Source organism: Canis lupus, chromosome 38 (genome assembly GCF_048164855.1).
Source record: "Canis lupus baileyi chromosome 38, mCanLup2.hap1, whole genome shotgun sequence".
NCBI classification, from domain to species: domain Eukaryota; kingdom Metazoa; phylum Chordata; class Mammalia; order Carnivora; family Canidae; genus Canis; species Canis lupus.
The window spans coordinates 1,873,472-1,897,911 of NC_132875.1; the positions used below are offsets into that span (position 1 = coordinate 1,873,472).

At 63.4% G+C, this 24,440-nt stretch overlaps 1 protein-coding gene and 2 long non-coding RNA genes across 3 annotated transcripts in view; 1 reads left to right on the top strand and 2 right to left on the bottom strand.

Annotated features, from left to right (window-relative positions):
- Nucleotides 1-16,836, bottom strand: part of LOC140626637 (uncharacterized) — a 28,433-nt gene extending 11,597 nt beyond the window's left edge. Inside the window, exon 1 of the long non-coding RNA XR_012025698.1 lies at nt 16,705-16,836. This is a non-coding gene — a long non-coding RNA (uncharacterized lncRNA). The remainder of the gene's footprint in view (nt 1-16,704) is intronic.
- ATP1A2 (ATPase Na+/K+ transporting subunit alpha 2) lies at nt 457-22,980 on the top strand. Its single transcript, XM_072814373.1, has 23 exons — nt 457-616; nt 5,072-5,176; nt 5,319-5,378; nt 6,656-6,859; nt 7,210-7,323; nt 7,532-7,666; nt 8,346-8,463; nt 10,225-10,493; nt 11,319-11,517; nt 11,650-11,759; nt 11,916-12,050; nt 12,642-12,831; nt 12,942-13,117; nt 16,150-16,286; nt 16,724-16,874; nt 16,964-17,132; nt 17,369-17,523; nt 17,793-17,916; nt 18,106-18,251; nt 18,412-18,542; nt 19,929-20,030; nt 20,141-20,232; nt 21,139-22,980. The coding sequence occupies exons 1-23, from the start codon at nt 605-607 to the stop codon at nt 21,165-21,167; spliced, it is 3,063 nt and encodes a 1,020-aa protein (XP_072670474.1). The 5' UTR covers nt 457-604; the 3' UTR covers nt 21,168-22,980.
- On the bottom strand, nt 22,119-23,911 carry LOC140626639 (uncharacterized). The gene is made up of 2 exons (XR_012025701.1): nt 23,746-23,911; nt 22,119-23,306 (listed from the first exon to the last, which is right to left on the bottom strand). It is a non-coding gene; the product is annotated as an uncharacterized lncRNA (long non-coding RNA).
- Between the last annotated feature and the right edge of the window lie 529 nt (nt 23,912-24,440).

Sequence of the window (24,440 nt, forward strand, 5' to 3'; positions counted from 1 at the left end):
GGCGACTCTTTTTCCCAGTTCCCACGTCCCCACAACCTCTGCAGGGGGGACAACGGTCTCTCCTTCTTTCTCTGGGAGGCTGGGCGCAGAGTCAGGAGCCCCGGATTCTGTTCTATCCACTCACATTATTTGTCTCCCTGGGCCTCAGTTTCCCTACCGGGAAAACAAGAGAAACAGTGGGGCCATGTGGCCTGTGGCACCCGGGATGCTGTGGGACTGTTCCCGTCAGCCTGTCCCCAGCCGCACGGCTCCAGCCTTGCCCGCCCCCCCATGCCTCTCTCAGCAGGGGCTGCCGTGGGCCGGGGGAGGGGGGCGGCCACGGGGAGCGCACAGCCGGACAAATGGACCTTCCATGGTCCAGCCGCCTGTTGCTTCAGGGGCGGGAGGGGAGGAGTCCTCAGGGATCCTGTTTCAACAAACGTTTCTTTCCCGAGGAGGGGAAGGCGGGGGAGAGGGGGAGAGGGACCTATTTAAAGCTACCCCGTGGCTCGCTGCGGCTCTGTCTGTTTGCCGGGGGTCTCTGGCCTCCGGGACCAGAGGCGGGGGCTCGGGACGGTCCCCGTGACCCGTGCAGTCTAGGCTCCCTCAGCCACTCTGCCCCAAGATGGGCCGTGGGGTGAGTATCCCCAAAGAGAGCCGCGGCCCTGTAGGGAGGAGGAGGGCTCTCTGGGGGGTGAGGGAGGCCGCAGGGAAGAAGGATGGGGTGGGCAGGGGTGCGAAGGGAGGGGCACAAGAAGCCGGCCCTTCAGACTTGCGCTGAGAGTCTCCCAGCTACAAACGTGCTCGGTGCACAGGTCCCAGCGCTCAGATGCCCCAGTGCCCCCCTCTGCACCACTCTCCAGGATAAGCCCACGGCCCTCCACCCTACCCCACACCCCCATCCCTGGTCTCCCCGCATCCTAGACAGACCCTGGCTCACTGTGCCTCCCAGTGTGCCCGCCGAAGGGAACCTGGTTCCGTGAATGCTCCTGTCTGTGCCACCCCGTCTCCCCGAAATACCCATTCCTCTGGCAGACCCAGCCCGAGAAGATGGGGGTCCAGGTCACGGTTGGAGAGGCCCGGGGGCATGGCGCCCGAGTCACCAGCTCCAGGGTCCCTGAGTGCCGGGACGGCCGTGCGCCCCCAGCCCCTGGCAGCGCAGGCGGTCATCCTCCGTGGCCTGGGCTTTGAGCGCGTTCCCAGGGGCTGGCGAGAGCTGCCTGCGCCCCCGCGGCCCACCCCTGCCCGGGCCACTCTGCAGCCCTGGGAATGCCAAGGGGAAGATTAACAACTGTGGAGTGGGGCGGGCTGGGGGGGCAGGGACCGGGCTCTGGATTCTTGGAAATGAAATTTCCATATGGAGAAAAGTCACCCAATCCCTTACACACTGCGCCTGGCTGCTTTCCTTTTGTGGAATTCTGGCGGAGGGGAAGGGTCTGGGGAGCTGTGGGAGGGCGTGGAGGCACGGGGGTGCCCGTGGGGAGCCTGGGGGAGCTTCTGGGCCCAGGGAGGGGTCACGCAAGGACATGTTATTGCGCTGGGTTTAGCAGCTGGGAAAACTCTGAGCTTGGACACCAGGGTCCGTGAGCTGGGGTAGGAGCTATAAATAGAACCGGTGTGTGTGTGTGTGTGTCACACGTGCTCTCCATAGGCCAGAGCTGACACACTTGTTCCGGGGTGAGCTCCGGTGTGTGCCTCAGAAGGCAGGTTTGTGAGAACCTTGCAGGCCTCCGGGCACGTGGGAGCACACATCCCGTGTGGGGATGAGCGGGGCTCTGCAAGCCGCTGCCCCCCACCCCGACCCCCATGCTGACCCCTGGGAAGGCAGGCCACTTGGGACCCTCAGTTGAACCTTGGCATGTCCTGTTCTGACATGCGGGTCGCCGAGGAGAGGCCGGGCTGCCCCCAGCCCGGAGCCCCCAGCCCAGCACAGGGAGCCAGGGGAGGTCTCCTCTCCGCTGGTCCCCCTTGGAGCAGGAGGCTCAGCCCACCAGATCCTGCTCCGGACGGACAGACGGACGCAATTCGACCTTGATTTCTTCCAGGGACCCCACTGCCTGGGGGCTCTGCCCTCCTGCCAGCGGCCCCGACCCCCACCCCCCCAGCTGTGCGCAGGCAATGGCAGGCTGGGGAGCGGACCTGGTTCTGCTGGGAGGCACGGGCTGGGGGGCAATGGGGGTGCTTAGGGCTGGAGCTTGGAGTTCAACCTGCCAGGAGAACCCCTGACCGCAGTGCCAGGGCAGTGCCAGGGCTCCTCTGTCTCCTGTCTCCTTCCCTACATCCGCACCACAAAGCCAGGCCTGAGTGTCACCCTGCGCCCTGTGGCCGTGAAGGGCAGCGTGGGAGCTGGGGGCAGGGATGGCAGTGGTAGGAGAGCGCCCAACCCGCTCCAGCTGCCACCACGAGGCTGCGGTGGGGGGAGCGTGGCTGCTTTCCAGCTGCCCCCACTCTGTCCCAGCCTCTGGCTCCCTCAGAAAGAACTCTCTGTTCTCCTTCAGCATTCAAGACCCGGAGAGGGGGACTCGTGGTGGGGGGAGCCCGGGGGGGGGGGGTCCTTGCTTCCTCTCTTTCTTTCTTCCCCGGGCAGCCCGCTGGCCCCAAATCTCCGCAGGATCCTGGCTGCAGAGCCTGAGATCCTTGCCAGGACGGGAGGGGGAGGGGGCTGTGTGTCCCCAGCTCTGTGCAGGCCTCGGGGAGAACAGGGTGGGGGCTCAGGAGAAGGGGTGTTGCGTGGGGATGCTCACTCCGGCCGCCACCCAAGGTGCCCCCAGCGCACCGGCTGCCAATTGGATTCTAATTTTCACGAACTTTATTTCATGTCTGAATGTATGGAAATTCTCGGGGCTCTGCTCCTCTGCCCCCGGCCACAGCCCCCGGCACCCCCACCCCGACGCCCAGGCCCTGTTCCTGCCCCCGACGCTCTGCAGGGTCCCTTGAAGCTGGTCTGGCCTGATGTCTCACCTCTGGTCCCTCTTCTGCTCTCCATCCAACCCACAGTTCGGTCCCAGCACGGGGAGCGTTGGTGAACCCAAAACACGGGATTCCATCCCACCCAATGAGCCCCCCGCTTAGGTCTCCTGGGGAGGGGGTCAGACAACTTCCCAGGAGCCCTTCCCCTCTCCACTTGGGCCGCTTCCGTCTCCCCAAGATGCTCAGCCTCCAGGACGCCAAAGACATACTTGATTCATTGGTGCTCCCTATGGAAGCAGGTGGGGACAACGGTGTCCCCCTGTCCCTGAGCCCCCTGCCTGTGCCCAATTTCCCTGCTCAGACGGCTCCCTCTGCGGGCACAGGCCTCGTGATCCCACCTGACGAGGGCAGCGGCTGCAGCCGCGTTCCCGGGGTTGCTCCTGTCTTCAATGGGGGGAAAAGTGCATTATCCACGAGCACAGATTTTTATGGCAGTGAAACCACTTGGGGGGGGAGGGAGCTACAATAGACACACGTCAGGACGCATTTGTCCCAACCCACAGAGTGGCTGGCGCCACGAGCGAGCCCTCCTGTCAGCTCTGGACTCTGGGTGATACCGAGGGGCCAGAGTAGGTTCCCGACGGCCACGAATGCGCCCTCGGGGGGTGGGTAGGAGTGTTGACAGTGGGGCAGGGGGGCAGGGGGCATCTGAGAACTCTCCATACTCTCTGCTCAGCTTTGCTGTGAGCGCACAACTGCCTTTAAAAGACAAGTCTACTTTTAAAGAATGCTCACGATCCTGTAAGAAAAGGACAGATACGTTGGCTGTAGATCCCATCCAAGTGTCCAGGCTTTTTTTTTTTTTTTTTTTTAAGATTTATTTATTGTACGGGGAGGAGCAGAAAATGGAGAGACAGAGTCTTAAGCAGACCCTATGCTGGGCATGGACCCCAGGCGGGGCTCGACCTCACGACCCTGAGATCACGACCTGAGCCAAAACCTAGAGACAGACACTTAAGCAACTGCACCCCCACCCAGACGCCCCCCCCCCGGGTGTCTGGTCTGTACAAAAAGATGAATTACACCACACTCCAGCGTGTAGAGAGGCTCGTTCCTGAGAGCCTCACACGGCCTGAGGGCCCAGTGGAGAAGGAGGCAGGGGACAGAGATCCAGACCTTCTATGACAAGGACACGGGGGCGCCCCCAGGCCCTCCCTGCCCCCTCCTCCCCCAGGGCCCCAGCAGCCCCACCACCCACCCCACGGAAGGGGAAATCTGTTCTCCCCGTGGAGCCTGGGAGCCCGGCGCTCGGAGGAGGCCGGACGGAGGCCGTGAAGGGGAAGGGAACACGGGCCCGCTCGAGGCTCCAGGGACATGGTCACCGGGTCTCCCCGGAGGCCCCCAGGATGCCAGGGCCTGAGAGCATTTGAGTTTTAGCTGTGTCCTCAGAGTTGATTTCTTGTATTTTGGACAAATGGGGCCCAGTTTCCTTGTCACCCCATCGCGTCTCGAGGCCTCATACTGTGCAGACCACCCCCTTGCCCAGAGGCGGGCGGGCTGGCCCACGATCAGGACCGGGCCGCGGCTCCCCTCTGTCCCCGCTTCTGGGACTCGCTCAGACCCCCTGGCTGATGGTTTCTCTCAGCCCATCAGCCCTGCCCATTGCACCGCCAGCTCCACCACCAGACCGCCAGCTCCCCAGAGACTCTGCCCCCCAAGGTGCCTCGCCGTCTCCGCTCCTCTCAGCGTCCCTGGCGTCGGGGCAAAGCCCCCCCACAGGCTGCTCTACCTCAAAGCGGCCCCCAACCCTGGCCACTGCCTTCCAGCGTTCTAAATAGTGGAGGATGCTGGTTTTTAAAGTTTTTGTTCCATTCAGTATTAAGCAGCAGGGTTTTCTGAGCCAATAAAATCCTAGCAGAGCCCAACAATAGGCAGCCCCTGAGCCCCGGGGCCCACGGCCTTCCCTGAACCTCCAACATAGGGCCCGTGGCCCTGCGACTAGTGGGGGAACTGAAGGACTGGGGTCCTTCCTCCACCCACGCCCTTCCCTCCCCCGGGCCTGGCTGCTGCTACCTCTGACCCCACCACCCCCGGCCCAGCGCCTGCACTCCCGCTTCCAGGGGGCATAGAGGCTCGGGTCTCTGGCCTCCCTGAATCTCGGGGCTCTCCCTTCCCCCTGCAGGCCGGCCGTGAGTACTCGCCCGCCGCCACCACTGCGGAGAATGGGGGCGGCAAGAAGAAACAGAAAGAGAAGGAGCTGGATGAGCTGAAGAAGGAGGTGGCCATGGTGAGGCAGGCCGTGGGAAGGGGCCCCCGTAGCCCAGCGCCCCCCGGGTCCCTCGCCTCAGCCCCGGGCCCCTCCGTCCACACACGCCTTCGAGGCTCGGTACCCAGCCCCCCGCCCCAGAGTAACTCAACTGTCCCCCCAGGACGACCACAAGCTGTCCCTGGATGAGCTGGGCCGCAAGTACCAAGTGGACCTGTCCAAGGTGAGTGGAAGGTCACCTTGGGGGAGGGTGCCCACGACCGGAGGACCCACGCAGGCAGGGTCTCTGAGCTGTAATCCCAGCCCTGGGACCCGCAGACTGTGACTAGCTGAGCGCTGAGCAGGACTCGAACCCAGACCCCCTGCTGCATAAGCCACAGCCCCTCCCCTGTGCACCTGGCAGCCAGGCCCCAGGGGCTCCCCAGGTGGGGCTTGTCCTCTGTCCCTGAAGGGACACACGTCTCAGGGAAGGGACACCTGTGAAACGGTGAGGTAACCCCACCGCTCTCAGGGTGACCCGTGCGCCCGCCATGGGCACCACGGCAGGACAAGTGCTCCAAGTACACTTCCCTGATGCCCACCCGGGGAAGCTGTTGTACGCCTGTTCCTGATGCGGGGTGACTCGAGGAGACCCCCGCGAGCGGCACAGTCAGACAGCAAGCCCATCTTTCTTAAACACAAAGCATCCATGATGGTAGTTTGTGCACACACCTCCTCCTGCAGGCCCTCCCTGACTTCCCTTTTGAAAATACCCTGCCCACCGCCCCGCCCTCAGCCCCGTTCCTTCCCCTTATTTTATTTTTCTTCATGGCCTGGAAGGGATATCTCCTGATCATGTGTCACCTCACCAGGTCGTAAGCCCCCCAAGGCAGGGGTTCTCTGGGTCCCCAGAGCCGACGACGGCACCCCGCATGCAGTAGGCGCTCAAGGCACATTTATTAAATAGATGAGTGCACAGATGGAAGGGTAACTAAGCGGCCTCTGCCCTCCAGGGGCTCGAAGTCCAGCAGCAGGAAAGGACGTGCTGCAGAGCTCGCATGCCCCACGCGGAGCGAGGCTCCGTCAGCGCGCGGGCTACACGGGACTGCCTGGGCCGGTTGGGGGGGGGGGCGGGGGGAGGCGGGGGTACAGGCCAGGCTGTCGGGGAGGCCACCTGTTACCAAAGCCGCGTGACACTCACGGTCGGGAGCGCCGGCCTCTACTTGAACGCTCGCTGGAAAGGGTGTGAAGGAAGGCCCGGGGCGGGGGGACCGCCGCTGTGTCTGCGGGGAGCCTGTGTCCTGACCTGCAGGGGCCTCAACCCAAGGACCCCGGGGCTGGGGCACAGTCCACGCATCCACGGGCTTCAGGGCCAAATGTCAGCTCCTCCGCGTGGCCTTTCCCGAGGCTCCCCTGCCCCTTCCGAGCGGTGGGGTCTTTCCCTGCGGACATCGTGGCCCTGCCGAGGGGCCGTGGGACGAGTGTGGACACGCGCTCACACTCCTCTCCCCGCTCCCTCAGGGCCTCACCAACCAGCGGGCGCAGGACATCCTGGCTCGGGATGGGCCCAACGCCCTCACCCCGCCCCCCACAACCCCAGAGTGGGTCAAGTTCTGTCGCCAGCTGTTCGGGGGCTTCTCCATCCTGCTGTGGATCGGGGCCATCCTCTGCTTCCTGGCCTACGGCATCCAGGCGGCCATGGAGGATGAGCCATCCAACGACAACGTGAGCCGGGCCCCGGGCTCCGCCGTCCTCCCCGAGGCCCGATACGCTTGGGGGCAGGGAGCGAGAGCGTCCGGTCCCAGCCCCACAGGCCCCTGCCTTCCAGGCAGCCCGTCCCTGTTCCTTCCCGCCTGCGTGGGCTTGGCTGCCTCCCCGGAGCCTCAGCCCCTAGAGAAGTCCTAGTCCCGGCAACGCCCACAGTCCCCCCCTTCTCAGGAGAACGAGTGGGAGGCTGGGGAGAAGGGCTCTCCGCCGCCGTCACTCCCAGCCACAGGCAAAGTCCCCGGGGCCCGGGGTCGGAGTGGCGGCTGCCCTCCCGGGCTGCAGGTGCCTCACAGCTTCCTCCTCCCCAGCTCTACCTGGGCGTGGTGCTGGCAGCCGTGGTCATCGTCACCGGCTGCTTCTCCTACTACCAGGAGGCCAAGAGCTCCAAGATCATGGATTCCTTCAAGAACATGGTGCCTCAGGTAGACCCGCGGGGCTCCGGGCTGGCGCCAGGGTTCGCCGAGGGTCCCAGCTCCTGAGCTCCTCGCACTCCCAGACCCGGGCTCCCGCTCTCCATGCCCGGACCTCGCTCCATGGCCCAGGGCGCCCGGGGGGCCTACGGGAGGCCGGGGGGGCGGGGGGGGGCCATGGGCAGCGGAGAGCATGAGCCTCCTGCCCCCCACCCCCCAGCAAGCCCTCGTGGTGCGGGAAGGAGAGAAGATGCAGATCAACGCGGAGGAGGTGGTGGTAGGAGACCTGGTGGAGGTGAAGGGCGGCGACCGCGTGCCTGCGGACCTGCGCATCATCTCTTCCCACGGCTGCAAGGTGAGGAGGTGGCGGGGGGCCCCGGCGGCCCTAAGAAGCAGGCCGCACACCGCTGGGGGACCCCGGCAAGAGGCTGAAGGTCTAGGAGGCCCTGGCCCCCGCGACGCCCGGCCCAGCTGGTCTCCCACTGTGTACACAGAGTGTCAGGAGGCTGTGCTGGGCACGCGCCATGCCCCGGGCTTGTTTGATTCCCACTTGATCGCAGCCGCGTGGTGGGTGTCGTTAGGTGTGAGATGCCCCTTAGGTGTGCACACCATCTAACCTCTCTCCGCAGAGCAGTGCATCCTGCGGGGCTGCCGCACAGGCCGCAGGTGGTGCCAGGTGCAACCCCAGGCGGTGGCGTTTTCTCAGACCCTCGTGTCCAAGGCGCCCCTCATGGGTGTGTGACACAGGGATGCCCGTTACGGTCCCCAGTCTGCAGACGAGTACGTGGAGGTTTTGCTGGTTAAGTAACCAGCCCGAGGTCACATAAGAAGTCGGGGACAGCCAGGATTCCGAACCAGAGCAGGGACAATAGCTAATGCTCTAAATACGTGATGAGCACAAGTGTGATTTTGTCCCTGGGGTCACGGGGTCGAGCGTGGTTGGAGCCACGGGGTCGAGCGTGGTTGGAGCCAGAAGACAGCTGTGCACACCCGTGTCTGCCCGTCCGCTGACCACGCACCTGCTTCCTCCTCAGGTGGACAACTCATCGCTCACGGGAGAGTCGGAGCCCCAGACCCGCTCCCCCGAGTTCACGCATGAGAACCCCCTGGAAACCCGCAATATCTGCTTCTTCTCCACCAACTGTGTGGAAGGTGAGAAGCTGGCCGGTTGGGAGCTCCCCGTCCTCGCCAGACTGAGGGGAGAGTCTCTGCCCTGAATCCCCAGGGGGCTGCGAATGTGCTCACTTGTCAGACCTCCAGCCCAGGGTGCGGGGGACCCTGATTCCCCAGTCTGCTCCCAGACCCGGGGCGGGAGGGGGGCCTGAATATTACAGGCTGGGGGACCTGGCTCCGTGGAAGTGACCCCCCCACAACAGGAAGATCTGAGGGCCGTCTACGGCAAGACCGAGCAGATCCCAGTGCTTGCAGGTCGGGCCACGACCTCCGTGCACACGCACACGCAATACACAAAACACAACACAGAGGCACACAGACACACACAGTAGGCAGCACGCACTGTCAGCCTTGACGCCTACGAGTCATGGTTGGACTGAACTTCCATTTCTCCTGGTTCTGGGACCAGCCCCTCACCTGTCTCATTCTTGCTTTGCCCAGTCAGGAGGCTGGGAGGTTCGGGCTGCCCAGGTCACCCCATCTCCATACAGGGTCCTGGAGACGAGCCAGGCCCAGCGGGAGCTCCCTGCGCTGCCACCACGTAAAGGCAGGAGACTAAGCCCACCCCAAACTCCTGCCCGCTGTGGCTGTGCCTCCTGGAGAGGGGCCGATGGCGAGAGCTGGAGGGGAAGGGGGACTGGCTAGACTTCGCGCGGGGGACGGGGGCTGGAGGAGGCTGCAAGCCCTGCCTCCACGCCCCTCCCTCGCCGATTCTCACCTCTCCTCGGTGTATCATGTCTCTCCCAGCAATTTTTTAAAAAAACGATTCATCTATTTTAGAGAGAGCATGTGTGGGGAGGTGAGGGGGAGAGGGAGAGAATCTCACACAGGCTCCCTGCTCAGCGGGGACTGATGAGCCCCGACGTGGGGCTCGATCCCGGGACCCTGAAATCGTGCCCTGAGCCGAAATCAGGAGCTAGATGCCCACTCGGGCACCCCTCTCGGAGCTTCTCCCAATCCTTTAGGAAGTTGGGATTACAATGAAAGTCGCAGCACATGAAATCTCTTCAATTTCTAATGTACTGAGGTTCTGAAAGCTGCTCCACATTTCCCACAATTGGTAAAAATGCCTGGTAAGATACGCGCCTTGCCTTCTCTGAAATGGGCTTGGAGGAAGGAGAAAAATTAAATAGAAGGGGCACGTGTTGAGCGCCTACTATGCGCCGGGCGCCGGCCAGGTGTGTCACGGCACCCTGCAGCTCCTGATCAGAGCCATCCCGGGCGGGAACCCAAGCAAGAGTGTGGACCGGGTCTGGCCGGCCCCCGCACACCCGCTCTTTCCCTCACGGCTCCCTCCCCGGGAGCCCCGGGGGCGTCTGCCGGCCTGGCTGCCTCTGTGGATTCTCTGGCCCTAGGCGGAGAGAGAAAATCTTCAGACCACACAGAAAACATAACATCATGTACTTTTGGATCCTAACAAGCAGGAGCCAGATTTTACTGAGCTGCTGGAGCAACACTTATTTCACTGCTTGCACCTCCTCCGCTTGAATCTGAGTCTCTCTGCAAGGTCTCTTCCCAGGCCCAAGTGTTAAGGGAAAACGAGATGTGGTTGCCGGAGTCTGGGCCTGGCGGTCTGTGCTGGGGGTGGACGGCGGGGGGGGGGGGGGGTGGCCAGCGCGGGAGGCACGGTCGCCACGGGGTGACCTGCAGGTCCCACCTGAGGCTCGTTTACTCTGCAGCGGTTCTGCTTCTCCAAGGGGTAGGGTGGGACTTCAAGCCCCTGCTCCCTCTGTGTTGCAGGCACGGCCCGGGGCATCGTGATCGCCACAGGTGACCGGACGGTGATGGGCCGCATAGCCACGCTGGCCTCGGGCCTGGAGGTGGGGCGGACGCCCATAGCCATGGAGATCGAGCACTTCATCCAGCTGATCACGGGGGTGGCCGTCTTCCTGGGGGTCTCCTTCTTCGTGCTCTCGCTCATCCTGGGCTACAGCTGGCTGGAGGCTGTCATCTTTCTCATCGGCATCATCGTGGCCAACGTGCCCGAGGGGCTGCTGGCTACAGTCACCGTGAGTGGCTTGGGCTCAGGTGCCGCCGGCGGAGGGAGGGAGGGAGGGTCTTGCTTCCCTTTCCTCGAAGGCGCTAGAGCCTAATGGTATCTGGGCAATTTGTTCCCTTCCAGCCCCTAAAGTCACTCGTCAGATTGTCATCTAAGACATGGCTCAGAGTCTGAGCCTGAAAAAACCCGGTAGGGCTGCGCCTTGGGGTGCACGGGCTCCCCCAGAGCTCTTCGCCACCCTGTACCCCCCGCCGCGCTGTCCACCGCGCTCTGCAGCTTGTCCCCACCCACCCTGCCGCAAAGCCTCCCTCAGAGGTCACCGATGACTAACTGGCAAACCCAGCGGTGACCCTTCCTCGGGGCCTTCCATGGCTCTGCCCACACACGGCACCGCTGCCCACCCTCCCGGACTTCTCCCCTCCGTCTGTGACATGTCGCCGTCCTGGTTCCCCTCTGTCCTCTGCAGGGTCTCCTCCTCCCCCGACCCCGACCCCGACCCCGACCCTGATCCTCGGGCCCCCCACTCCGCTCTCCCCACCCCTGGAGTGAGCTCACCCCCCCACCACCACTCGCACACCCCTCGGCCCAGCTCTCTGGGGCCCGCTCTGGGGCTCAGGCCTCGTATCTTCAATTCCCGGCTGGACTTTTCACCTAAATACACAGCCATGGTGTCAGTTCAACAGTTCTGAAACGGAACACACCCACCCCCCACACGGAGGTCCCACCGGGTGTCTGCGGACCGGGATGAAGGCAGGAGGGCCAGGGCCTGGTCCAGGGCGAGATCGCGGACCCCTCCGGCTCCGGCCTTAGCCCTCCTTACTCTCCTCTGTCCCAGGTGTGTCTGACCCTGACGGCCAAGCGCATGGCGCGCAAGAACTGCCTGGTGAAGAACCTGGAGGCGGTGGAGACGCTGGGCTCCACGTCCACCATCTGCTCCGACAAGACGGGCACCCTCACCCAGAACCGCATGACTGTCGCCCACATGTGGTTCGACAACCAGATCCATGAAGCGGACACCACGGAAGATCAGTCTGGTGAGAGGGCACTCCACGGGGGCGGGGGCGTCCAGGGCACCCACACGACGCCCACGACGGGGAGGGCGGGAGCAGACAGGGGCTGGGAAGGGGAGCCAGGCTCCCGGATCTCCCTCTCTGCCTCCCTCCCAGGGGCCACATTCGACAAGCGATCCCCCACGTGGACAGCCCTATCTCGGATCGCCGGTCTCTGCAACCGGGCCGTCTTCAAGGCCGGACAGGAGAACATCTCAGTGTCTAAGGTAGGGAGCCGGGGGCGCCTCCGCGGCCCGCCCGCCTTGCTGATGCCCGGCTCCTGTGCTCGCACCCTCTGCCAGCCTCGAGGCTCCGGGACCCCCTCCCTCGGCGCTCCCCACCCCCCACCCCCGCCCGTGTGACACTGAATTCCCCTCTGGCAGCGGGACACAGCGGGTGATGCCTCCGAATCGGCTCTGCTCAAGTGCATCGAGCTGTCCTGTGGCTCCGTGAGGAAGATGAGGGACCGGAACCCCAAGGTGGCGGAGATTCCTTTCAATTCTACCAACAAGTACCAGGTCCGGTTGGGGTGCCGGGTCAGGAGCGGGGGAGGGGCTGACATGAGCGGGGCGCGCAAAGCCTGTGAGCGGTGGGGGCATCTGAGGGCCCTGCCCCTGCGTGTCCCCCAGGAACCCCGGCGGTTTCTGTGTCTGGTGACAATGACCCTGACCTCCAAACTGCCATCCTCACTAAACCCCGTTGCCTCCCAGCTCTGGCCTCAGCCTGCCATCCCTTCAGCTGTGGGGTCGGCCACACCTCTGAAATTTCCCTGGGGCGTCCCTCGGGCTGCTAGCACCCGCTGAGTGCCGACAAGGCAGCCTCAGCCGCCCTGCGGGAGCACCCCAAGACCAGCACGGTGGTGGGGTGCTGGCGAGAGAGCCACCCGGCCCCTCGCACGCGCCTCTCTTAACTGATCTTGGTACCTACTTGTGAGGCAAATGAGTGTCTACGGGCAGGTGGCTCTCGGGTTACAGGGCTGGCACGACAAACGCCCCCTCACACGCCGGCTCTCCCTCCGTCGACACTAGTTGACAGACCAGAGGACGTGTCCCCTTGGCAGGCCCTGGGGCAAGTCCGGCCCCATCCCTAACGGCCTGTCTTCTGTCCAGCTGTCCATCCACGAGCGAGAAGACAGCCCGCAGAGCCACGTGCTGGTGATGAAGGGGGCCCCGGAGCGCATCCTGGACCGCTGCTCCACCATCCTGGTGCAGGGCAAGGAGATCCCGCTGGACAAGGAGATGCAGGACGCCTTCCAGAACGCCTACATGGAGCTGGGCGGGCTGGGCGAGCGCGTGCTGGGTGAGGTGCCGGGCGAGCGTGCTGGGTGAGGGGCTCTGGGCCTCCGCGGCGCCCGGGCCAGGGCCTGGGGGCACCTGGTTGCGCTCACTCTTCCCTCCTGCCCAATTCAGGGTTTTGTCAACTGAATCTGCCCTCCGGGAAGTTTCCTCGGGGCTTCCGATTTGACACAGACGAGCTGAACTTTCCCACCGAGAAGCTCTGCTTCGTGGGGCTCATGTCCATGATCGACCCTCCCCGGGCCGCCGTGCCAGACGCCGTGGGCAAGTGCCGCAGCGCTGGCATCAAGGTACGGGCCCCGCCCTCCCGTCCTCCCTCCCAGACGCCAGGGGCCAAGGGGCGGGCTGCTGCCTTGCGGACACCCAGGTCCTGGGGGCCACCTTCCCGCCAGCTGAGAGGAGAATCTGTGCATCGGCAGGGAAAGCCAGCCCGCCCCGAGCTCTGGCCCCGTCCCTTCGGGACAGCGACCAGGCACATCCCCTCCCCCACTCTTGCTAGTCTGACCCGGAGCCGATCTGGCGCTTGTGTCTCGGGGATCGGGCCGTCCTACCTTCCCGACTAGGCCCACTCTCTCGGCCCCCGGGAGTGGGACGAGCAGGCTCCTGCCGGCGCCCACGTGCTCCCCACGCGCCCATCAGCTGGCTGTGGTCCTCATCCCCCAGGCACACCTCTCCTAGGTCCCTGTGTCCACCTGCAACTGCTGCTCGGTGAGCACCCTCCCTGCCACTTGTGTTCCCCACTCTGCAAGCATTTATCTCGAGCACCTGTGGACCAGGCGCTGCCCAAAGCTGGAGGCCAGCGGAGATGTAAGCCCTTTCCCCCGCGGAGCCAAGGCACCTCCTCAGCACCCCCCCCCATCTCACAACCAGGCACCGTGCCGTGGCCGCTCCTCTTTTTCCAGCATCTCAGCTGACACCAGAGCAGCTCAGGCTGCCCGTCCGCTGAGGGCCAGGGGATAGTGAGACGACGGAGACATGGTGCCTGGCCTCTGGAGCTCACGGGCTCTCAGAGGAACAAATGCCTGTACACTTAATCACGGAACAGCCCGACAGCCAGGGTCGTGGGCACCTGCCACGGCCCAGATGCTCCCATAATACAAACAGCCGCTCGTAGGAGCCAGGCAGTGTTTTCGGCACTCAGCCTGCATGAGCTCATCTGATCTCCACAAGCACCTGATGAGTCAGCACTGGGATTTTCCCTTACAACAGAAAAGGGAAACTGAGGCACCAAGTAGCACGCTCCTCAGTGGTTGGAGCCGGGATGTGAAGCAAGGCAGCCTGCCGTTTGCTATCACCCCGAAACACAGTGTGTAGACGTGTGCGTGTGTGTATAAGGGATTTCTCAACCCCAATCACTCAGTCTCCGAGGTAGGCGTCATCATCCCCATTTAAAAATAAAACCAGCTGAGACTCAGAGTGGGTAAGTCGCTTTCCCAAAATAAAACTGCCGGTAAGGGGTGGATCAGGTATGTGAAGCGTGGCCCAGCGTCTGGCAAGCCGTGCTCGGCACATCGGGCTGCCTGTGGCCATGACCGGAACCTGCACGGGGGCCTGGGGACAGTACCTCCGGGCACTCAGAGCGGGGAGCAGCTAATTCCGCCGCGGAGAACTGGGCAGTGTTTCACAGAGAGCCTGATACTCGATCTGGGCCTCGAAGGCCGCGGTGTTTTGTGAGGCAGGGAGAGGGAGGCTGTCAAGGTCAGGGACAGTGCGTGCCTGACGCCATGAGAAGGCATGCGGGGTGCAGGTGCGTGGGGCGGGAGCACAGGAGACCGGGGCGTGGGCTGGGGCCACGTGGAAGGGCTTTGCTCAGATGCCCGACTTGGGCTTGATCCTGGGGTCCGCAGGGAGCCACAGGTATCCAGCTTGCAGGAGGCCCCCCCAGTGGAAGGGGGTGCATCTGGAGAAGGATCAGAGGCAGGATGCAGGGAGAGAGGCCGTTGCCGTGGTTCCAGCAGGGGCGACATCTGAACCAGGGTGGCAAAGGGGTGGAGGCGACGGGTCCCTTTTGAAAAACACTCTGAGAACACGGTGACCAGGCCGGACACGGTCGGTGAGGAAGGTGCAGGGATGAAGGGAGGGAAGAGTGTGGAGGTGGGGGCAGAGGGCAGGCTTGGCGGGGTGGCCAAGCGCACCTCGAGCTCAGTTCTGACCCTCCGTGGGAAGCGTCTAGTAGATGCCCAGGGAGAGACATCCCCGGGAAAGCTGGCTAAGCTTAGAGGCCAGCACAGAGGGTCAGGGCCAGAGAGCGAGGCTGCTGGGTACCCGAGTGCAGCTCAAGACCTGTAGCAGGCATGGGGACACAGGGATGAGGGTGAAACCAGGGCCACCGGTCGTGGGCCACGTCGAGAGAGAGGAACCAGGGCAGGAGGGGGAGAAAGTCACAGCTCACGGTTGCTGGGCGCCCACCCAGTGTCCCTGACTCCTCACGACGACGACCCGGGAAGCTGGGGTCGTCCCCACCCTGGGCCAGTGGGGAGGGGCCAAGGCCAGTGTGCGTGCGGGCTCAGGCCTGCCGCCCCTTCCCCTCCACCTGGCGGCCACCCTGAGGGTGCGGGAAAGAGCTGGAACGAGCAGGGAAGGGACCCGGGAGTAACAGAGTCCGTGCAGACCGCGTGGGGCCGGCTCTCAAGGAGGGGGTGGTGGATGCTGCCCGGTGCTCAGAGGGGTCAGGCGGGATGAGGGCTGCAAACCTGCCGTCGGGGGCGCGGGGCCCTGAAGGGGCTGGCTCCTCGGCGTCCGTGGGATCTGCCCACAGACCCGCAGGTGCACACGCTCCTCCATCTGGCTCTGATCCCCCCGCGCCCGTGACAGGCCGCTCCGTAGCCCACCTCGCAGATGCCAGCCACCGTCCCCACCAAACTCCATGCACTCTGCACGGATCAGCTTCTTCTCACGCGGAGAAGGGGTGGTGGAAGGCCGGGGCGGCGGCTGTGCCCTCACCCTGCCCTGCCCGGCTGCACGGCCGCAGCGACCAGAGTGGACGTGAGCCTGGACACAGACAGTCATGGGCCCTTTCTGGGAACATGAGGGCCCTTGGAGCCCTGATAGCCTCGTATCCCAGGACAGCCAGCCTCTGAGGCTCCTCTGCCGAGGGACCCCGGTGAATTCGTTACTCGTCGGGAGGTTTTCCTCCACCCAAACACAGTATCTCTGACCCCCAAGTACAGCCTGTCCCCACCAAACACGGGCGCACGCGCACACGCAGTTCCCCCAGCGTGGCTGGGATCTCTCAGTCTGGCTCTGTCTGACTTACGGTAAGGAGTGGGTTGGGGAGAGGCCCTCAGCACTGCTTTTCTCCTCTCTTTTCTCCTTTTCGCAGGTGATCATGGTGACCGGGGACCACCCCATCACAGCCAAGGCCATCGCCAAAGGGGTGGGCATCATATCCGAAGGCAATGAGACCGTGGAGGACATTGCAGCCAGGCTCAACATTCCCGTCAGCCAGGTCAACCCCAGGTGAGGCCTCCGCAGGCCCCGTCCCCGGTCACCCCGCCCCATCCACAGAACACCTCCCTGGGAGCTTTGCAGGCCGTACCTGTGACACCCCAGCGGCCGGCCTCTCAGCCCCGAGCGTGTCCAGGCTGTGCCACTAGCTCACCGCGTGACCCTAGAGATGCCGTGTTACGGCGGCCTTGAGCCTCCACTCTCTCAACTACAAATTTAGAAATTTAGGGCACAAACCACACTGCAGGGTGGCTACGGGGGTGAGGCATGGGTGAGAAAACCGGCACGTTGCCTAGCAACGACTCTGCTGGGCTACGATGTCGCCTCACTTCCTCCGAGAAAGATGGGACAGACAGGCCACAGGGAGAGGGCGACGGGGACCGTGCCCCCGCCTCTGCGGGGACCCTGCGGCCCGGCGGCGAGGACTCACCTCTGCTCCCACCGTCCAGGGAAGCCAAGGCGTGCGTGGTGCATGGCTCGGACCTGAAGGACATGACGTCGGAGCAGCTGGACGAGATCCTCAAGAACCACACGGAGATCGTGTTCGCGCGGACGTCCCCGCAGCAGAAGCTCATCATCGTGGAGGGCTGCCAGAGGCAGGTGAGCGGGCGCCGCACGGGGCCGGGCCTGGACGGGCCTGGACGGGCCTGGACGGGCTTCCTCCTCGCTCTGGCTGTGTCTTCGCCCAGGGGGCCATCGTGGCGGTGACCGGGGATGGCGTGAACGACTCCCCCGCGCTCAAGAAGGCCGACATTGGCATCGCCATGGGCATCTCGGGCTCCGACGTGTCCAAGCAGGCCGCCGACATGATCCTGCTGGACGACAACTTTGCGTCCATCGTCACGGGCGTGGAGGAGGGTGAGGGGCCTCGTGGGCCGAGCTGGCACCCAGCATGGTGGAGGCCAGCACCCCATTTCCCGGGCCTTTACCCCCACACAGAGCCAACCCGGGATTCCAGGCCCCTGCAGCCCGCTTTGGCTCCCCTCAAACTCAGAGTCTCCTTCCCTCTCTGGGGAACATGGGCAGCCTCGCTTCAGGGGCTGGGGCTGCGGAGGGGCCCCTGTCCCCCTGATGCCCCCCCGAACCTCCCCCAGGCCGCCTCATCTTTGACAACCTCAAGAAATCCATCGCGTACACCCTGACCAGTAACATCCCCGAGATCACCCCCTTCCTGCTGTTCATCATCGCCAACATCCCCCTGCCTCTGGGCACCGTGACCATCCTCTGCATCGACCTGGGCACAGACATGGTGAGGCCAGGGTGGAGCGGCGCCGGGGGTGGAGGTGGGCGGCTCGAGAGGGAGAGGCGCCCCAGGGCCGCTGGCCGGGCTGCCATGGTTGAGGGAACAGAAGCCAAGACCCGCACCATAATAGGGTCTTAGCAAAAAATAAATAAAAAAAAATAATAGGGTCTTAGCAGCACGTGCCGAAGGGCATCGAAGATTCCCCCCCGCTGACCACCCCCTGCACCTGTCGGCTCCCTTCCACCGCCGTCCTCCCCGCACCCGCCCGCACGCAGGTCCCCGCCATCTCCTTGGCCTACGAGGCAGCCGAGAGCGACATCATGAAGCGGCAGCCGAGGAACCCGCAGACCGACAAGCTGGTGAACGAGAGGCTCATCAGCATGGCCTACGGACAGATCGGTGCGGCGGGGCCCTGGGGCCTGGGGGGGCCCGAGGGCAGTCTCTGCCCCTCTGCTGGACGGAGGAGCCACGGGCACATCCCAGGCCAGCGGCCACCCCCCCGAGGGCCCCGGACGTCGTCTGTGGCCCGAGCGGCTGGTCCCCCCCTTCCTCCTCTGACCGGGCCTGCCCTCTGCCCACCCGCCGCAGGGATGATCCAGGCCCTGGGTGGCTTCTTCACCTACTTCGTCATCCTGGCAGAGAACGGTTTCCTGCCGTCGCGGCTGCTGGGAATCCGCCTAGACTGGGACGACCGGTCCATGAACGACCTGGAGGACAGCTACGGGCAGGAGTGGGTGCGTGGGGCCTCGGCTGTGGACGCCGGGGCCGGGGGTGCGGGCTCGGCGCCTGCGGGAGTGGCCACTGAGGGTGCCCCCCGCCCAGGGCTCGACCGGGCCCCCAGCACGCCGCCCCCTGCCCCTCGGCCGCCTCTCACGCTGCCCGCCCGCCCCGCAGACCTACGAGCAGCGGAAGGTGGTGGAGTTCACCTGCCACACGGCCTTCTTCGCCAGCATCGTGGTCGTGCAGTGGGCTGACCTCATCATCTGCAAGACCCGCCGCAACTCGGTCTTCCAGCAGGGCATGAAGTGAGCGCCCCCGGCCCCCGCTCCCGGCAGAGAGCCGGGCCCCCACCCCCCACAGGCCCCCTCGCCCCGTGGCCACATCCGGGGGCAGAGCATCACATTGCACCTGCCCGGATACTCGCACGGCCACAGCCCAGCCTGAAATGGGTGGCTGAGGAGGAAGCGGTCCGAGCACCATTTCTGACCAGTTTTCACTTTGCTCCTAATCCGGTGCTTTAAGGTTCCCTGCCCTCTCCCTTCCTCTTCATCTTCCCACACATCTTCCCTCCTCCATCCTCCCTCCTGCATCCCGCGTCCACCCCCCCGCGTCCCCCCCTGCCCAGCCCTAAGTGCAGGTGCCCCGCGCTCCCCCGGATACAGGGAGCTCAGGCTCATAGCGCCCGCCCCGCGGAATGTGTCACCCTCCTGGGGGCTGGGAGCTGCCCGGGGACAGGCTCGGTGCGTCCTTAGCGCGTCAGTCACCAGGTGCCAGTCGGCGTGCTGTCGTTCAAACACGTCGTTTACCCTCACAATAGCTCAGCGAGGTAGGTGCTGATTTCATTTTCTGGACCAGAGACCCCAAGAAGCTTACATGACGTGCCCGAGGTCACCCAGGTCGGCCTCTAGGGCCCACGCTCTTGGCGACGGCACCGGGCGGGCGCCTGTCGGGGTCTGGCCCCTGTTGGTGCTCAGCGATCACTCGGTGACCGCGGCGTGGACAGTGGTTAGCGCTGGAGGAATCAGGGTCCTCCTCGAGCACAAGCACCCCCCAGGGCACTTTTGACACAATTTCTCAGTGTGGGGAACGAAGCAAGATGCCAAAACCCTGGTGAAGTTAATAGCACGTAAGAGAGGAAAGTGGAGAGTCCCAGAGAGGCTCCCAGGACAGTGCTCTACGCTGCGTTTGGGTCCTGGCGTCGTGCGCGTACATCTCCAGCATTCACCTTCCGGGGAGCGACGGCTTCCTCTTGGCTGGGTGCCTTCCTCACATCTCTCCGCTTTATTGAACATGTCACTTAGCAAGTATGTGCCTGGAGCCGTCGCCAGGCCGTAGGCCGCATGGGGCGGCCCCCCTCTGGGGCGGAAGCTCGTGGGGAGCACAGCATCCCCCGCACAGAGGTCGTCGGCCCACACGCTGGAAACACTTACCTGCTGGGTGACTGCGTGTGCGACAGGCAATAATCAGAGCTGAGGTCAGCAGGCAGGAAAAGTAAAGAGAACCTGCGAAGGAGCCGTCCAGCCGTCTAGCCCGGGAAGAGGGTGTTTGCACGCAGAGGGCGGCGGGGGTGTCTCTAACCATCCGGACATTGCTCGGGGCCTCTGTCCCTCCCGTCTCCGGGGTCCCCCTGCATCTCCTGCCCCCGCACCCCTCCTTCCAGCACCGCCTACCTCCTTTCTTTGCCTCTCCAGGAACAAGATTCTGATTTTCGGGCTGCTGGAGGAGACGGCGCTGGCGGCCTTCCTGTCCTACTGCCCGGGTATGGGCGTGGCCCTGCGCATGTACCCGCTCAAGTGAGTGTGTCCCCGGCGCGGCCCCCCAGACCCGGGCTCCGGTGTTCACAGCCTCCTTGGCGTGACCGCCCGGGACGCCCCTGACACGCTCTCCTTTCTGTTTGGTGCAGGGTCACTTGGTGGTTCTGTGCCTTCCCCTATAGCCTCCTCATCTTCATCTACGACGAGGTCCGGAAGCTCATCCTGCGGCGCTATCCCGGCGGTGAGCACCCCTGCCCGCCGCCTGCCAGGGCGACCCGCTGCTGCCCACCCCCCAGGACGCCGAGCACCCAACCGCTCCTACCGCATATCCTCGCGCCTTCTTCCCCTGCAGCCCCCAGATCCCGGGGCCCCAGGTCCTCGGAGCCCTGACCCTGCCTCCTCCTCACAGGCCCGGGTTCCCTCCCACCAAACAGACAGGTGATCCTCAGGTTCCGCCAGCCCCCTGGATTGCAGGGCACAGAATTAGGAGGGCCCAGGGCACCCCCTTCCCCCTCCACAATCTACAGAAACCAACAGGTGCAGAGCGGAATTTATCTGCTAGGGGTCGTAAGGCAAAGAACAGCAGGGCCAGCGCTGGAACCCAGGCCTCCCAGTTCCAGAGCAACAATCAAGTTTGTTTTTTTTTCTTCCAACAAGCATTTTTGGCCACTTCCTGGAAGTTGAGAACGGATGGCCTCTGAGCCAAATACGCCCGTGGATATTGTTTGGTTTGGTCCGCCCTTTATTGTGTGGCTGTGTTTTTCAATTGGCCCCATGACTAAAATTAGGGGCTTTCACATAAAATCCATATTTCTGACTTCCGGAGAATCGTGAGCTGTCAACCCCACGGCCACGCCTCTGCACAGCCACCGGGGGGTCGCCCCTTTACAGTCACCTGTTACTGCGCAGCCCACTCTGTGCCCGCGCTGCTCTGTGCTAATAGGACTCTCTCCCTTCCCCTAACCCGGGGCCTCCACTCCCTGACATCCGCCCTCCCTTGCACCCTGATTTCGCCCTCCCTGGGATCCCGGGGCTCCTGCCCCAGGCCTGTGCTGCGCATGGCCGTGAGCCCCCAGCCCAGGGAGATGGATCTCTGTCCCCCCCCCCGCCCCCGTGAACTCACGCGGTGCCCCCATCTCTCCCACAGGCTGGGTGGAGAAGGAGACCTACTACTGAGCCTTCAGAAGAAGGACCAGGCTCAGGCCGGGGCGCCTGGAGGCGGTGCAGGGAATGGTGATGCGCAGAAGACTGGGGGTGCTGGGGGAGGGTCCGGGGAGGGACAATGAGCCGCTCAGCAGGCTAAGCTGGGGGCAGCGGGCACGTAAGCTCGGGGCGATTGCCTTGTAGACCTAACTATGAACGATCAGCTTAGACACCACACGTTAGGGTCCTTCCCAGATCCTGCTCCACTGCTCCACCCTGTTGTCCACTTTTCCGAGGAATTGAGGGTTTCCCCACCCCCCGCTGTCGACTGCCCCCGCAAACCCGCCTCCTGCTAGAACGCATCAACACCCTCCCTTCCCGGCCAGGGACCTGTCTAAACTGGGAAGAGGGGACTGTCTCAGATCACCAATGCCCCTCCGCCTCTCCGCCTCACCCCACCGTCCAGTCCACCCCTCGTTTGCTTCCTGCCAACTGCCGCCCGTGCCCCTTGGGATCAGACACAGTTCCTCCTAAGGAGTGCCAGGCCGGAAAGGGAAGCTGATTGTAGAAGCCAGTCCTCCGCAGGCAGGCGAGGCTGGTTAGGAGCCTCCAGAGGAGGGCGGGCAGGGGCGTGGGAGGCCGAGGAGGGACATGGCAAAGGGAGCGGGGAAGAGAGTGCCAGGACAGGACAGCTGATGTGCGGTGTCTCCGCCCCGTGTCCTGCCCTTTTAGAGCTTCCTGCCAGAAGACCCAATTCAAATGTCATCAGAGTAGTGGCAAAGGCAGCCAGAGAACCCAGGAGCCCCCCTGGGATCCTGCACCCCTGCCCCGTGCAGTCCCCACCCACCCGGGTTCGTGCCTTCTGGGTCCTGAGGCCCAGGTGTCTCAGATGCTCCAGCAGCGTTGTCCTCACTCACTCACACCACCAGGCTGCTAGGTCCTTAGAGGCTCCGTGTTGGGCCCAGAGGGACACCTGCCCCTGCCACCCCCTTCCCTGCTGTGTCCATCCCCACGAAGCTGCCTCGTTCCCTGAAGTCCCCGACCACCAGCTGCAATCGGGGTGGAGGACGTTCCCAGGAACTTCCCGCGGCCCAGGGACATGCAGAACCAGCTTAGGTCACCAGCCTGCTCAGAACCTCCTGACAAGAAGAGATCAGGCGCTGGGAGGGCTGTTCCTCCCAGGTGAACGCCCCCCCCCCTTTGTGGGAGCACTAACCCCGCTTCCCAGGGCGGGGAGTTGGTTTCAGGTTCCTGGGAGGCACTGCGTTGCCCTCCCCTTACCCCCATCCAACAGCTCCGCTCTGCAGGCAGCTCGGCCCCTCCTCTAGGCCCAGCCCAGAAGCCCTGGGAAGCCCGGGAGAGACACCCAGTTGAGGGGCCAAAGGGAAGACCCAAGGCAGAGGGAGGGAGGCCCGTGGACGACCCCCGCTACACTGGAATTTTACCTTATCAGAAATACCTTGAAATAAGTGAGTCGTCGCTCCAGCTCGGAAAACGAAATGGGAAACCACATGAATTTGGGCCTGAGAAGTTTGAGATCTGTTGACTATGGACAAAGTTTACCTTTGCACCGTCAGTTAAAAAAAGAAAAGGCATTTGTTTAGCAAATTAAAAGCATAAACCACATTGCTAGGGATGGCATATCTAGTCCACCTAAAAGTATACTTTGGAGGCACTTTAGGAATATCTACGTAGAAGTAGCGTGTGCATGGCCTAATCATCAATTCTCCTGTGTTTGTTCAAGAAACACTCGCAAGACCTTCACTCAGTGACATTTTGTAAGACATTAGTTCGAGGTACTACGTATGTACTTGAAAATAATAAAGTCGCATTTATGACAAAGAAATCCCGTCGGTCATTCAGGCGTCCAGACTGAACCCTGGCCTCCCTCCCAGCCCTGGGTATTGAAAGGTGCGCGGGGGAAGCAGCGAGGGAGGGGACGATCCGGGGGCAGGTGACGTCAGTGGAGAGAGCCGGGGTGGAAGACGTAGGCTGCAAAGTGACCTGGAGAAAAATGTCGTAGTAGAGGCCGCCTTTCTCGGGGTGGAAGCTGCCCTGGGAGCCGCAAAGCCTTGTCCAGAGCAGGGAAGGACGCATGAGTCGCCCGGGACCCAAATTTTCAAGGCCACTTCTGCTTGTCCTGTTCCAGACCCACATCAGGCCGCTCTCCCTCTGAGGGTGGAGGAAGGAGACGGCGGGCTGAGCCACCCTCCCCCCACCCGAGGTCAACACCAGCTCACAGTCTACACTGCAGGCAGAGCCCGTTCTAGGTGCCGGTTGGCGCGGAGGGAAAAGTAGTTGCAGTCCTTGAATTTCACCCAAGGTGCCCACCCCGGAAGCACCATGGCAGGCAGGAGGGACCCCGTGGGGGCAGATGCGGGGGCGGCGGGGTGCTGTGCATTCCCCACGGGGCCCTGGGAATGGGAGAGGGGATGATGCCAACCAATAAACCCCTGAGCCAGGATTGGGGAAGGGCAGTCGGCAGTCTGAGCCTGGCCCCTTTGCTTCCCTCCGATGGCCTGGTAAACCCAGCGCGGCTCACTGGTGCCCTGGCCACTTGGGACCCTTGTCCACTTGGGACCCTCGTCCCTATGACCTTGTTTAATCCTACCTTGGGGCCTTTCTTCTCCGCAGTCTGCAGTCTGGCAGCCAGGATCCTGCCTCGTCCCACACTCCCGGGCCACCCGCTGGCTCCTCCCACAGTCCCTCCTGGGAGAGGCCCCCATCGGCCACCCCAATAAGCTGACACTTCCAGCAGCTCGTCCCCTATCCTCTCCGTTTTTATTCGTGAATGCTTACTGCCTCAAATTCAGAGAGGAAAACATAGAAACATAGATACAATTCATTTCTTTAGACTTTTTTTTTTAATTCAATTTGCCAACATACAGCATTACATCCCGTGCTCATCCCTTCAAGGGCCCTCCTCCTCAGTGCCCGTCACCCAGATACAATTCAAATATACGCAGAGTTGTTGGTTTGTTTGCCTGACTCCATCTGCAAGGTCAGTTCCAGGCACACAGAGATTGTTTTTCTTCCGTTCACCACCTTTGTCTTTAGTACCTGAAACAATGCCTGATGCAGACTGGATGATGAGTCAGGGTGGGCAGGATGGCTGAAAGAATCCATCCAGGAAGATGGATGCTACTATTATCTTTAATTTACAGGGGAGAAAATTTCAGCCTGGAAGGGTTTTTGTTGTGGTGGTTTGTTGTTTTTTTTTTTAAGTTGGCTCCAGGCCCAGCACGGAGCCCAGCGCAGGGCTTGAACTCACAACCCCAAGATCAAGACCTGAGCTGAGATCAAGAC